Raw genomic sequence first — 12,923 nt, 5'->3', positions numbered from 1 at the left:
TTTATTCATCTATTTGCTTAACAAATATTTGCCCTTGGAATTTCTCTAAGACCAGATAAATACATTTCAGCGTTTTTGTAGCCAGTGTAATCTCACTGACCATTTTTAATGTGGTGCTGGACCATCTTACTGCTTCACTTGAGCAAAGTGGTCCCATTTGATATTGTTCTACCTGACTAAAGACAGAGAGGTTGAATAGTGTATTTCTCAAATCTGTTTATAATTTGAGGCGCACTTGGTGCCTCAAGCAAGGTGGCAGCAGCCAGAGGCACTGTCAGACCTCACATCTAAGGAAACTTAGCAGCCAGAGCTTACATGACAATCTGAACTCATTCAGGAACTTGCCTCATCCGAGCGAGCCCGCCGACATGCTGAGCAGGAGAGAGACGAGCTGGCGGACGAGATCGCCAACAGCGCCTCTGGCAAGTGAGTCTCCTGAGCATGTGGGAAGGGGTGGGTGTCTCACTGGTCCTCACAGGCACTAAGTCAGCTACAGGGGTCATCTGGCATTGGGGAGTCAGTGGTTGGTTTGCTCATCTGTTCAAAGTCTGGAGAGATGAGCATGAGATGCTGGGCCTCAGCCAACTGGCTGAAGCCCTGCCAGGTCACACCTCCCTGTACCAGTCACGTCCACACAGGTCTGCAGAAAAGGCCTTCAGAACCTATCTGGCCTCCATAGGAGTGCACAGCCTTGCAGTGCAGGGCCTCACTTTCACATTTGTTAGGTCTTTTTCCCTCGACATATGTTTCATTGAAAGTCAGATTTTTGGGGTTTTTTTTTTTACAATTAAAAGTTGCTTTCTCCATTTAAAGGCTGTCCTAAGGATCCATTGTGGTCATTTTCTAGTGTGCCATGAGGAGGAACTGGCTTTGGATCTTGGTGCACTAGAGAAGCTAGGGAACATCAGAATCTTTTTGCACTTTTAAAGCTGACACTGGCTGTGGAGCAAAGCTGGAGGGCTACACAGCGATCCAGGTGCAAGATAGCGGGGCCTGGCCAGGTGGCAGGCCTGGGGATGGAGAGAAGTGGGCAGCGTGTTTGGAAGCAAAACCAACAGGACCAGGCAGATTGGGGTGGGAGGAGGAGAAAGAGAAAAATTAAGAATCCTTATGGCAGCACAGTGGGTGGAGGAGCCCTGGAGAGTTCTCTGTGCTGAGTGTCGCCGCCTCGGCCGCAGGTCTGCACTGCTGGATGAGAAGCGGCGTCTGGAGGCTCGGATCGCACAGCTAGAGGAGGAGCTGGAGGAGGAGCAGAGCAACATGGAGCTGCTCAACGACCGCTTCCGCAAGACCACACTGCAGGTGGGTCTACCATGTCCCCTCACCCCAGGAGGGACTGTGCCATCCCCTGCACAACTGACCCATCTCCCCTTCAGGTGGACACGCTGAACACTGAGCTGGCGGCCGAGCGCAGCGCTGCCCAAAAGAGCGACAATGCGCGCCAGCAGCTGGAGCGGCAGAACAAGGAGTTGAAGGCCAAGCTCCAGGAGCTAGAGGGAGCTGTCAAGTCCAAGTTCAAGGCCACCATCTCTGCCCTAGAAGCCAAGATTGGGCAACTGGAGGAGCAGCTTGAGCAGGAAGCCAAGTAAGAGGTTTTCAGTGCTATAAGCCAAAAAAAGGTTTTTACAGTATCTCTGCTACAGACCAAGTCCAGGTTTATAGAGATGACACCAATGCTCCTTGTCCTAGGGGAGCTTCGTTGCACAAGGGCACATATAACCAGAGAAGCTGGTGTGAGCCCTCAGGGAACAATGGGCTCACCTGTCAGCTCTTCCCAGGTTCAGCTGAGGGCTAATCATGCTGTGTGTGCCCCATGATTTGCTGGTGCCATAGTTTACATCTCTGCCCAAGGCTGAGCCCAAGTTCACCACATCACGTGAAATGCTACAGTGTGTTGGCAGAGAAGAAATGCAATGTAACAAAAAAGACAAGTTTTTTCTCCTTTAGGAAGGGATTTCTCAACAGTTTCCATTCTGGTGTCATAAACCATTCTGAAATTTATGAGGAATTGCACAAAGCAGCTTTTGGGCAGGCATTTACATATATATTAAAATAGAATCTCAGATGGCCAGAGCTGGAGCAGACTTTCAACTTCACCCTCTTATTGAGGAGTTTGGGGGCCCAGAAACACAGGGTCTGTTGCCCAGAGTCCTCCCCAGCCTAGCATCTGAAACTTTGTCCCCCTGCTCTCAAACGTAACAGCTAAGGGTTTGTTTGTTGTTAGTTGTAATTGACATGACTTGGCCCTTTCAGCTGACTCCATCCTATCCATTTTTGCATAACATTTGTGAAGGAACAAAAGACCCTTTTGTGTTTCAGTGGAGTTCTCCAAGTAAGTTAACTCTCCTTCCTTCACGTGGGACAGTGGAGGCCTGTCTAGAACATGGTGCCTTGACTCCTAACTGAAGTGGGGGGAGTTGTTTCATTGTTCAGCTGCTCTAGCATCTTAGTAAGTACGTGCTAAGTCGCTTCAGTCATATCCGACTCTTGGCGACCCTATGGGCTAGCCTGCTAAGCTCCTGTGTCCGTGGGATTCTCCAGGTAAGAATACTGGAGTGGGTTGCCTTGCCTTCCTCCGGGGAATCTTAGTCAGTGGGAGTGAGTGAGCAAGTGAGGTCGCTCAGTCGTGTCCAACTCTTTGCGACCCCGTGGGCTGTAGCCCATCAGGCTCCTCTGTCCAGGGGATTCTCCAGGCACGAATACTGGAGTGGGTTGCCATTTCCTTCTCCAAGTCAGTGGGAAGTAATTTTAAATTGAAACAATAATTAAATTGAGTGTTTTGTTTTCCAGGCTAAAATGTTAGGTGATAAGAGTAACCAACTAAGGTTTTTATTTCCAAAAACTCTACACTCAATGTAAGTGACCTTTGATCTTCAGAAGATCACTAAGGTGATAAATATCCACGCATGAGGGAATAATGCAGGTGTTCTGCCTATCAGCATTAGACTACGTTAAAGGCAATCCACAGTTCGACCAGAAGGGAGAAGTTTCTGGACTATGTTGATCACAATGATACAGGGTCCTGGAAAGCGCTCCAACGTTTGTCATCTTATAGAAAAAAGGACTTAAAATATTTTCATTGCAAGAACTGTGAAAATGAACATGTTGATCATTTTCACAGGGAAAGAGCCGCCGCCAATAAACTAGTTCGTCGTACCGAGAAGAAGCTGAAAGAAATCTTCATGCAGGTTGAAGATGAACGCCGCCATGCTGACCAGTATAAAGAACAGGTAAGGAGAGAAGGCACCTAAAGGGAACATGTCTTCCACCCTGAATGCTGTACAGGAACACAGACAGAAGACCAGCCATGTTACTGTGTGACTTGCTGACTTAGGAAGAAACTCTTACTTCTAGTGTTCCAGTACACATGCTGTTTCTTGTTCCTGCTGGTCACTCCTGAGTGCTGGGGATACAGAGGTGGTTAGGATGTAGCCCTGCCCCACAATACATGTTGAGAAGGGGTGGGCAAGAGCCTTGGGAAGGCTTGTAGTGGGGAGGCCTGAACTGATCTTGATTACCATGTTTCCTTCACTAGAGTAGACATTGCATGAGTGCAGAGATTTCTGCCTATTTTACCTACCATCTTCTAAATGCCTAGAAAAGTTGTAGTTGGCAGTCATAAGAGTTGACTCATTGGTAAAGACTCTGATGCTGGGAGGGATTGGGGGCAGAAGGGGATGACAGAGGATGAGATGGCTGGATGGCATCACCGACTTAAGTGAACTCTGGGAGTTGGTGACGGACAGGGAGGCCTGGCCTGCTGCAATTCATGGGGTCGCAAAGAGTCGGACACAACTGAACTGAATGTTGGCTGGGTGGAGAGGCAGATGCAGGAAGTAGTATGAAGGGAAGAAAAGGCGAGTGCACTGCACGTGGGACCCAAGTGGTCGTCCTCGTCTGTGTCCAGGCATCTGTTTCCTAAGTGTCAGGGCGTGTCAGCTCTGTATTGGCTGCAGCCTGGGGGGCTGTGCTCTCGCTCATCTGGGAGACCCGAGGATCCACTGCCTCTAGCCTAGACCCTCCCAACTCGGAGAGCAGTTCTGGGTGGGTGTGAACTGGACCGGCACGGTGTTGGCCAGTTTCTGTGGCTCAGGAGTGGGCGGGCTAGTGGCAGGCCAAGTTCTGACTTGGTTTTCCAGAGTGGCTTGGTACTTACCGTGTTGAAAGGAGGTGTAAAATGAACACATCATCTCCTGGGGGTGGAGATTATCTGTGTTGCTGGCTCTTCTGTGTTTTGTAGCAATAGCAGTTTCCTTTCATAATTCCACAGATCACTCGTGAAGATGTTATTTTTCTGTAGAAAACTCAGGGATGAAAATTGGTTTTCAATTGTTTATAAGTTTCCTTTAGCCTAATATGCTGTGTAGACATGGTTGTGCAGAAATGGCAGGGGTATGCACACACGTGTGGCCAGTGGGGCAGAGGCCTGTGCTGAAACATTCAGGACACAGTGATGTGAGTTTGGATTCAACGGTTTGGTTTGACTTGGTTCCTATAACTTCCTCGAGATGGAGAAGGCCAACGCCAGGATGAAGCAGCTCAAACGGCAGCTGGAGGAAGCAGAGGAAGAAGCCACACGTGCCAATGCATCTCGGCGCAAACTCCAGCGGGAACTGGACGATGCCACTGAGGCCAACGAGGGCCTGAGCCGCGAGGTCAGCACCCTCAAGAACCGGCTGAGGTGAGTGGCTCCAGACACTGGTTTTCTTGGCCATGTGTGAGGTCCTCCTTAGCATGTACCTGTTTAGGACTCCTGACCGTTGGTGGTCTGGAGAGCGGGGAAACAACAGGCCACTCAGTCACTGGCTCTGTGTTTACTCACGGCTTGTGTGCCAGCCCAGGAGTCTGTCCATGTCCCTCGTGGGCAGGGGCAGCCTCTCCATGGCAGACTTGATGCACCCCAGGACACAGGGAGCCAAGGCTTCTCCCTAGAAGGACAGCTTAGCACAGGTGTGGCCTGTGGGCTGGAGCCTGTCTGCCCTGCTGTCGTATGCTAAGAGTGGTGTTGACATTGATAAAGGTTGTAAAAAGACCAGCAGAGACCTTAGGAGGCCCGCAAAGCCTGCACAGAGCATTTCCTCTCTATTTGCCCTTTGGGGAGCACCTGGCTGGGGATGAGCTGGTAGTGCTGTCCTCACTGTGTCTGGGAGGGACAGCAGGGGCCAGCCACCGCGGCCCCCAGAACGATGCTCAGCAGGTGGCAGTGGTGGCTAAGCACAGAGCCCTTCTGATCTCCCCAACACCCCAGGGGCTGCATCCTGGGCAGGGAGCTTTGAATCCTCAGGTGGGTGGACGACTTGGCAGCCACGTGCACCTGCTTTCTGTTCCCTCCAGGCGAGGCGGCCCGATCAGCTTCTCCTCCAGCCGATCAGGCCGGCGCCAGCTGCACATTGAGGGCGCATCCCTGGAGCTGTCGGACGACGACACAGAAAGTAAGACCAGTGACATCAATGAGACGCAGCCACCACAGTCCGAGTAAGTCCAAGGAAGCTAGAGGAGGCAATATCGCGGGACATGCAGGAAGTCACCGGCGCCCCCACCTCGGGGCCTCCTGCAGATCTGGGGAACCGGCGAGCTGCGAGACTCCTTCCTGAGAGATCAACTGTGTCTTAAGGCCTCATGGCCTACACACACGTCTCCTGCTTCAGATTTAGGTACAATTGCTCCCCTTTTTATATATATATATATATACACAAAACCTACACATATTAAACAGATCGCCTCATCATTGCATCTATTTTCCATATATCCACCAAGAGACCATTTTATAATACATGTTAAGAGAACCCTTTTTCAAACTAACTCCAGACCCGCTGCCAGTCGCTGGGTCATGGGGCCGCCTAGCGGTTGCCACCCCGTCGCTCTGCATGCTCTGTCGTACAGACAGCTACCTTAGTTCTGTGTTCACGTGGCCCCTGCCTCCGCAGCCACATCAAGTCCCTTAGAACGTTGTGAAACCTAAACTGCACCTGTAGCTCTCATTTCCTTCAGATGAGGATTGACACTATTTCAGTGCACAAACTGTGAAAGGGGCTTCCGTGAGATGGGGGGTGGGTTGGGGGAAGCAGCATCCATGGGGGTTGCAGTGCCCCTCTCCCTCAAGTCGTGGGGTCCCCGCATCTCTTCACGTGAACTGTCTTCGGCCGGAGCTGCTCTGTGCCAGCAGGACAGTGGCCACGACGCAGCTGAGGCCCAGGGGCAGCCATCACAGTGACTTCTAGATGGTCTGCTCCTCGCAGCCACAGGCCCCCCAGAGCAGAAGCTAGGGGGACACCCTTCCTCGCCAGCCAGGCTCTCATGCTGACCTTGCAAATTCAGCCGCTGCTTTGAGCCCAAAATGGGAAGATTGGTTTTGTGTCCGAGACTTGTTCAAGTCTGTCAGTGAGGGGGACAGCACCTCGGGAACAGAGGCCACCCGCCTGAATGTTGACATGCCAGTGGATGACTCCTTTTTCATTTTTCCCTCCCCACCCCCTCGGGACAGTGTTACAGTAAACATTAGCATTCTGTTTTGGGTTGATAGTTAATCAAACTGACATTACAGAAAGTGCCTTAGACACTACAGTACTAAGACAATGTTAAATATATTATTTGCCTCTGTAACAATTTAATGTATTAAGTTTTGACTGTGCTTCATATCATGTACCTCTCTAGTCTAAGTGGTATTATAAACATTCAGTGACAATGAATCAGTGTTAATTATAAATCCTTGATCCTCTGCAACGTGCTTGAAAACACAAACCTTTTGGGTTAAAAGCTTTAACATCTGTTGGGAAGAATTTGTCATGTGGGTTTGGAATCTTTGATTTTTCCCCCTTTATGAATTGTACTGGCTGTTGACCACCAGACACCTGACTGCAAATATCTTTTCTTGTATTCCCATATTTCTAGACAATGATTTTTGTAAGACAATAAATTTATTCATTATAGATATTTACGCCTGCTCTGTTTACTTGGAGGAAAAAGCACCCGTGGAGAATAAACAGACCTCAATAAACAAGAATAATCATGTCAATGTGCAATCTGTTTTCTCACCTTCTGTTCTGGTTGGACGCTATGTAGACTTACCGTGCTGATAGCCAGGCTGCTTGTTCTGAGGGCACCACACGCCCAAAAACTGTCAGGTGACAGGTGAGTTCTCTGGGCGGGCTGGCGGCTGTCCTGCTCTCCGGATGAGCGGTCCAGGACTGTGGGATGAAGCCTCGAGGAGGGTTTGTTTCAGTGTCCAATCAGTGAAGCCCATTACTGGATTAGAGTATTTCAAGAGGCCTGATAAGTTTCAGGCTATTTTCAGACCGGATGCACGTTAAAAATGCTTTTGGGAGGATTCGGTGGTGAGATCCACGGGCAGCTGTGGGCCAGGTAGGATGGGCCAGAGAGAAATCTAGGGGAACACATTCATGTAGCCATGCTGGGGTTTTTTTTTTAATATGCTCAAGTTAGGCTGGTTCCAGTGGTCTGAAGTACATACTGAAGCTGCTTAGCAGTTGTGAGGATATGGAAAATGGGCTAAAGTGTTCCCTTTCTCAAAATTGTCACTACCACAGGAGAAAAGGTGAGTTGCACTTACCGTCTCTCATGTGTTCTCACCCTTGCTTTTGGTATCTCAGTCCAAGGGTTTGTGGAATTCAGAGGCTTTTCTGAAAAAGAATCCTTTCCTTGCTAGCTGGTTTAACTGGTATTCACGTCATACTGTTTGCCAGCTCAGGAGAAACACGACCTACATGAACAGATTCCAATTCCTGATTCCACAAAGACGCTATCTAGACAGGACCTTTCTTCACTAAACAAACCACTGCTTCATAGTCTGAGGTTGTTCATGAAACGCAACTATAGCTGGGAGCTGGGTTCTGGGCATGTCAAAGACAAAGCAGCTGGCCAGCGCCCAACCATGGGCATATGGTCCAATGTGAGGGGGGTTCCAGAATGTGTGGAGAAACCTTAGCCTTTTGTGGAATGCAGTCTAGATGAGCTCTCTTAGAATGCAGACATTCTAGAAGACTCTCTTTCTTTAGCAGAGGTAACACACCTGTTCCCAGCCTGCCTATCCTAGGCATGCTGACATCAGGAAGACAAGCACCCTTTCTGTCACCAACCTTCCCCCTCCCTGGAAACCTCAACTAAAATGAAATGAGGTGGAAACCAAATTCTTAACCAGCCTTCCCTATGGCTCTGGGTATCACTGACTCATGTCCCTTTCCTCCTGAAGCCAATGTTGCTATGACAACAGACATGTTTATCAAGACAAGAAGAGCCCACAGTTCAGACTCTAGGAACCACCACTTCCTTAAAAAAAATCACAACAGTCCATGAGTTAGAATCTAGAAAGTGGACACAATGGCTCCTCACGCCTAGTTCAGGCAGGCAGGCCTGAGGGAAGCCCATGGCTGAAAGCTGAGGGGAGTCCCCATCCACAGAGGTTTCCCAGTCCCGGCCCCGAGAGCTTTCCCAAATACTGCGTGTTTGCTGAAATGCTGCATCTGCGCACCATCAGGACCAACCGGGCAGTCTACTTCCTTGTGTAGCCACCATCTTTTGGGAATCTAGCAAATCATGTGAAATGTCTCATACAATCCTTTTCAGAAATGTAGTACGAAACTTATCAGTAAGGGTATACTGACATGATAATACCAGTTTCCCAAGAATGTTAACCCTAATTACAACACCATGTACTGCATGTAGAAAGTATGATTACCGTAATTACAGCATCCATGTACATGCACAAAGTATGATTACCGTAATTACAGCATCCATGTACCACACAAAGTATGATTACCATAATTACAGCATCTGTGTACCACATGTACAAGTATGATCATGTCCCCAAGCCTTAAGCCAAGATTACAAACTCACGTTTGATGCATTACAGCAGTGAGGCCTGTTTATTTTTTCAAAGAAGCCCAATAATAGATTCCATGCCCACTAACTGGATGTCGTGAAGCTTACTCAAGATGTAATGTGACATAATCAGACTGTTCAACACTGGATCTGACTGGGACATCTGAGCAGAGTGCTGTCTCCGTCAAGGACCATACCATACGGAAGCTGAGATGCTTCTGTTCGCACGTGTGTCAACTCAGGCACCCCACAATCACCTTCAGGAGGTGGCAGCTGTCATGTGGTTGTCCCTGCCTGACTCCTGGTGAGGTCATTAAAGCCCAGCACCAGATCTTGTAGTGAGAGTATCAGCAGCTTAGAAGAAAGTTCTGGAGCCAGCAGCGGAGCAGAGCTGCACGGCCAGTGCTCACCGTGCTGCAGAGGATGACATTGCTCAGGAAAACATGGACAAGGACCCCTTGGGTCAAGACACAATTCAGAACATCGGAATTACAATGTGAAGTCTAGGAGTATGTCTCACATTTTCCTTTCTGTACATGAATTAAATAAGTGTGATATGATGAAAATCTGCATAAAGTCTAGAAGGGCTCTTTAAATAAATACAAAGCTTTGGGGCTTTGCCAACGGCTCAGTGGATAAGAATCTGCCCGCTAATGTAGGAGACGATGGGTTTGATCCCTGATCCAGGAAGATTCCAAATTCTGTGGAGCAGCAAAGCCCCTATTGAAACCTGAGCTCTAGAGCCCATGCTCTGCAACGAGAGAAGCTACCGCAATGAGAAGCCCACGCTCCACTACTGGAGAAAGCCCATGTAGCAACAAAGCACAGCCAAACATAAATTTAAATACAAAGTCTTAATAATAAGCATTTTCATAGTTAGAATTGCACACTTTTCCTACTGCTTTACAAAATAAAGGTGTGTCTTATAATTGCTGGCACTTAAGCGTCTATGAAATACAGAACTCTCCTCACTAGGCAGTTCTGGGGTGGAACCTAAGGGCATCTGCGTGGTAAAATTTCTCCAAGGAGGCCTCAGCCCAGTCACCTGGCAGGTCCAGGGAGCCCCTGCTTTGTGCTACTTACTCAGATCTCACAACTCCTAGCACATGTCTTCAGTGAAAGAAAATCAGTCTCGTGACTTCAAAATTTGGGCCACTTAACAGGAAAATTTAGGATCCACACAGTAAAACTAGTCCATCTTTTCACTTCACTTCTGTTTTAGAAAGCTGCAACTGCGTGTTCATCGATTTTGTGTCCTTTTCTTACTGACGCTTGGATGTGCATGACTTACAGGTCAGTGGCTCCATGGTCACTTGTCCAGCTGAGCGGTTATCCTAACCACGGCATTCCCCCACCAGCAGACGTTTGTATTAATGCTACTGAGACTGACTTTGTTCTTACTACCACAGACGAGTAGTTACAGCTTATCACATTGTTAGATTGATTCAAAACTTACAGAGGGTAATTCAAGCTCTGAGCCTCACATGACATCACTGCTGATGCAGGCATGTGTCAGAAAACCCGCCCAGGCCTGCCAGCCCAGCACCCTTATCCCAGACCTCCGCCTGCAAACCATGATCCGGGCAGGATCTCCCCTATGTTAACAGGGGCAGCAAACTTGAAAACACCCCACAAGTGAACTAGTGAAACATCTGTTCAGCTTCCCTTGGTGAAGACTTCAGAGCTGACAGGAAACATTAACTCTTGTGGGTGCAGGCGGGCAGCAGAGTAAAGCATTACCCCACGTGCAGAACACCAACACCATAAGCTTTATCCTGTTTTCAAATTGGCCTCCTCTTCATGTGGGCTATCTTACATAAGAAGCTTGTTACATTAGTATTACTAGAGACTTTTCCTCCTTAAAATTAAAAGGGCTTCCCTGGTAGCTCGGTGGTAAACACTCTGCCCGCCAATGGAGGAGACACAAGTTCATTCTCTGATCTGGGAGGATCCCACATGCTGCAGAGCAACTAAGCCCATGTACCACAACTACTGAGCCTGTGCTCTAGAGTGTGGGAGCTGCAACTACTGAGCCACGTGCTGCAACTACTGAGCCACGTGCTGCAACTACTGAGCCACGTGCTGCAACTACTGAAGCCTGCACGCCTTAGAGCTCATGCATCGCAATAAAGAACAGCCCTGCTCACCAACTAGAGAAAAGTTCATGAGCAGCAACAAAGACCCAGCAAAGCCAAAAATAAATAAAATTATAAAAAAAATTTTTAAGGGCTACTGTATTTCTTGCCTAGAGAATTCCATGGACAGAGGAGCCTGGTGGGCCTGTAGTCCATGGGTCTCAAAAAGTAGGACACGACTGGGCGACTAACACACACACACATCCCCGTGTATCATATTTTTAACAGCCATGGGACCAGTTTTCAGATAAGATGCTCCAAGTCACAGGAACATGATTGCAAAGATGCCGCCTGCCTCCACTCTCATTTTTCTTAAAAAAAAAATCAAGTAACACATTTATACTTTAAAGGCCAAGCTAGTGCCCTCAATTTGCTTCAAATTTTGAGGCAGATTAGAGAGAAAAACCACCCATGAAGTCAAAAAACACAGAAAAGACTTATCTTAGCATCCTCTGCGCAAACAACGCAGACAACTTACAGCCTGGGCCCATCTCCCTCGGGCCCTGTTCCCACCAGCGGCCAAGCTGGATACTCCCCAGCAACAGGCTGCCTCTGAAGCCACTGCTCCACCCAAGATCATGTCCTCACGTCCCCTTCCCTACAAGTGCCAGCTTCCACCGTGGCTCTCAGAAGATGCTAATGGCAGCTCCAGTGCAGCCTGAGAGAAACAAAGCCAACACCAACTGACACGGGGAGGAGGTGTGTGGATGAGCCGTGAGCCACTGTGCTCCTGCTGCCACCCCCTCAAGCATCATTTCCAAGCATTCAGAATCAGCTCACCTCCTGACACAACTCAGAGTCAAGACCAGCGAAGCCTCCAGTCTGATGAAGTGGTAAACATAGCAGAAAAGGACACTGGGCCCCTTTCCAAACCTGGCTTTCCCATGAACCTGCTGTGTGAGCTCAGGCCAGTCACCTAAACCCTGGGCTGGCTTTCCCTTCTGTAAACTGAGGAAAAACCAGCTCATCCCGCTCCCGGGTCACAGTATACAGCTCTCCCTCGCCTCACTGGTGACCCCACAACCCAGCTCTGGCACCTAGCAGGACGACGAAATTTCAGGAGCAAGGGATGGGAATGAGTAGTGAGATGAAAATACCTGGAAGCAAGAAGCTGTCCTTGGCCACCGGGAAGCTCACCCCCTCCACGCCCATGCAGGGGAGACCACCACATGGAACCAGCCCGGAGGAGGGCTCATTCCTAAAGGTTTCAGTGAGAGCTGCACACACAGGCAATCCTGCAGCGCTAGGAGGAGGGCCCACTCAGAGGAGATTAGATAGGCAAACAATACACAGATCTTTCAGACCGGGAAGCAAAGGCTCTATGTGAACGTGTACAAAGCAGCATCGTGAGCCAGATACAAACGGTCACTGACTTACAATGGTCTGACTTAAAGATTTTTTGACTCTATCATGATGTAAAAGCAAAACAATCAATAGAAACCACACTGAATTTTAGATTTTCATCTTCTCCCAGGTAGCGATACACGGTGCGATCCTCTCACACAACACCGGCAGGGCATTTCCCAGTCAGCCACATGATAGACATGACGACAGCCATTCTGCACCCAGACGACCATTCCATTTTTCACTTTCAGTACAGTATTCAATCAATTATATACAACAGTCAACACTTGTTATCAGGCTTTGTATTAAGATGATTTTGCCCAACTGTAGGCTAATTCAAATGTTCTGAGCATGTTTAAGGTAGACAGGGCTAAGCTGTGATGGTCAGGGGGTTAGATGTAGTAAATGCATTTTCAATTTACAATGAATGGATTTATCAGAACACTGTCCCACTGTAAGTGGAGGAAGACCTGGAAAGCTGAAAGAAGCCCAAGGAATCAAGCAGCTTCCTCAGGGGGTCATATGCCAATGGTGCTGCAGTTGTAACAAAACCAGAACTTCAAGGGAGTTCCCACTCCACCCCCACAAAGTGAGCAGGCAGCCTAC

At 48.7% G+C, this 12,923-nt stretch overlaps 1 protein-coding gene across 2 annotated transcripts in view; it reads left to right on the top strand.

Moving 5' to 3' along the window:
- MYH10 (myosin heavy chain 10) overlaps window positions 1–6,978 on the top strand; it is a 121,222-nt gene extending 114,244 nt beyond the window's left edge. For both annotated transcript variants that reach the window (XM_052658275.1, XM_052658274.1), the window contains 6 exons: window positions 338–426; window positions 1,179–1,302; window positions 1,377–1,585; window positions 3,122–3,230; window positions 4,509–4,681; window positions 5,335–6,978. In XM_052658275.1, coding sequence (XP_052514235.1) covers window positions 338–426; window positions 1,179–1,302; window positions 1,377–1,585; window positions 3,122–3,230; window positions 4,509–4,681; window positions 5,335–5,479 — 849 coding nt within the window. In that variant the 3' untranslated portion in view covers window positions 5,480–6,978. The remainder of the gene's footprint in view (window positions 1–337; window positions 427–1,178; window positions 1,303–1,376; window positions 1,586–3,121; window positions 3,231–4,508; window positions 4,682–5,334) is intronic.
- The last annotated feature ends 5,945 nt before the right edge of the window (window positions 6,979–12,923 follow it).

Source organism: Budorcas taxicolor, chromosome 19, assembly GCF_023091745.1.
Source record: "Budorcas taxicolor isolate Tak-1 chromosome 19, Takin1.1, whole genome shotgun sequence".
NCBI lineage: Eukaryota > Metazoa > Chordata > Mammalia > Artiodactyla > Bovidae > Budorcas > Budorcas taxicolor.
This window is presented reverse-complemented; position numbering and strand designations above follow the sequence as displayed.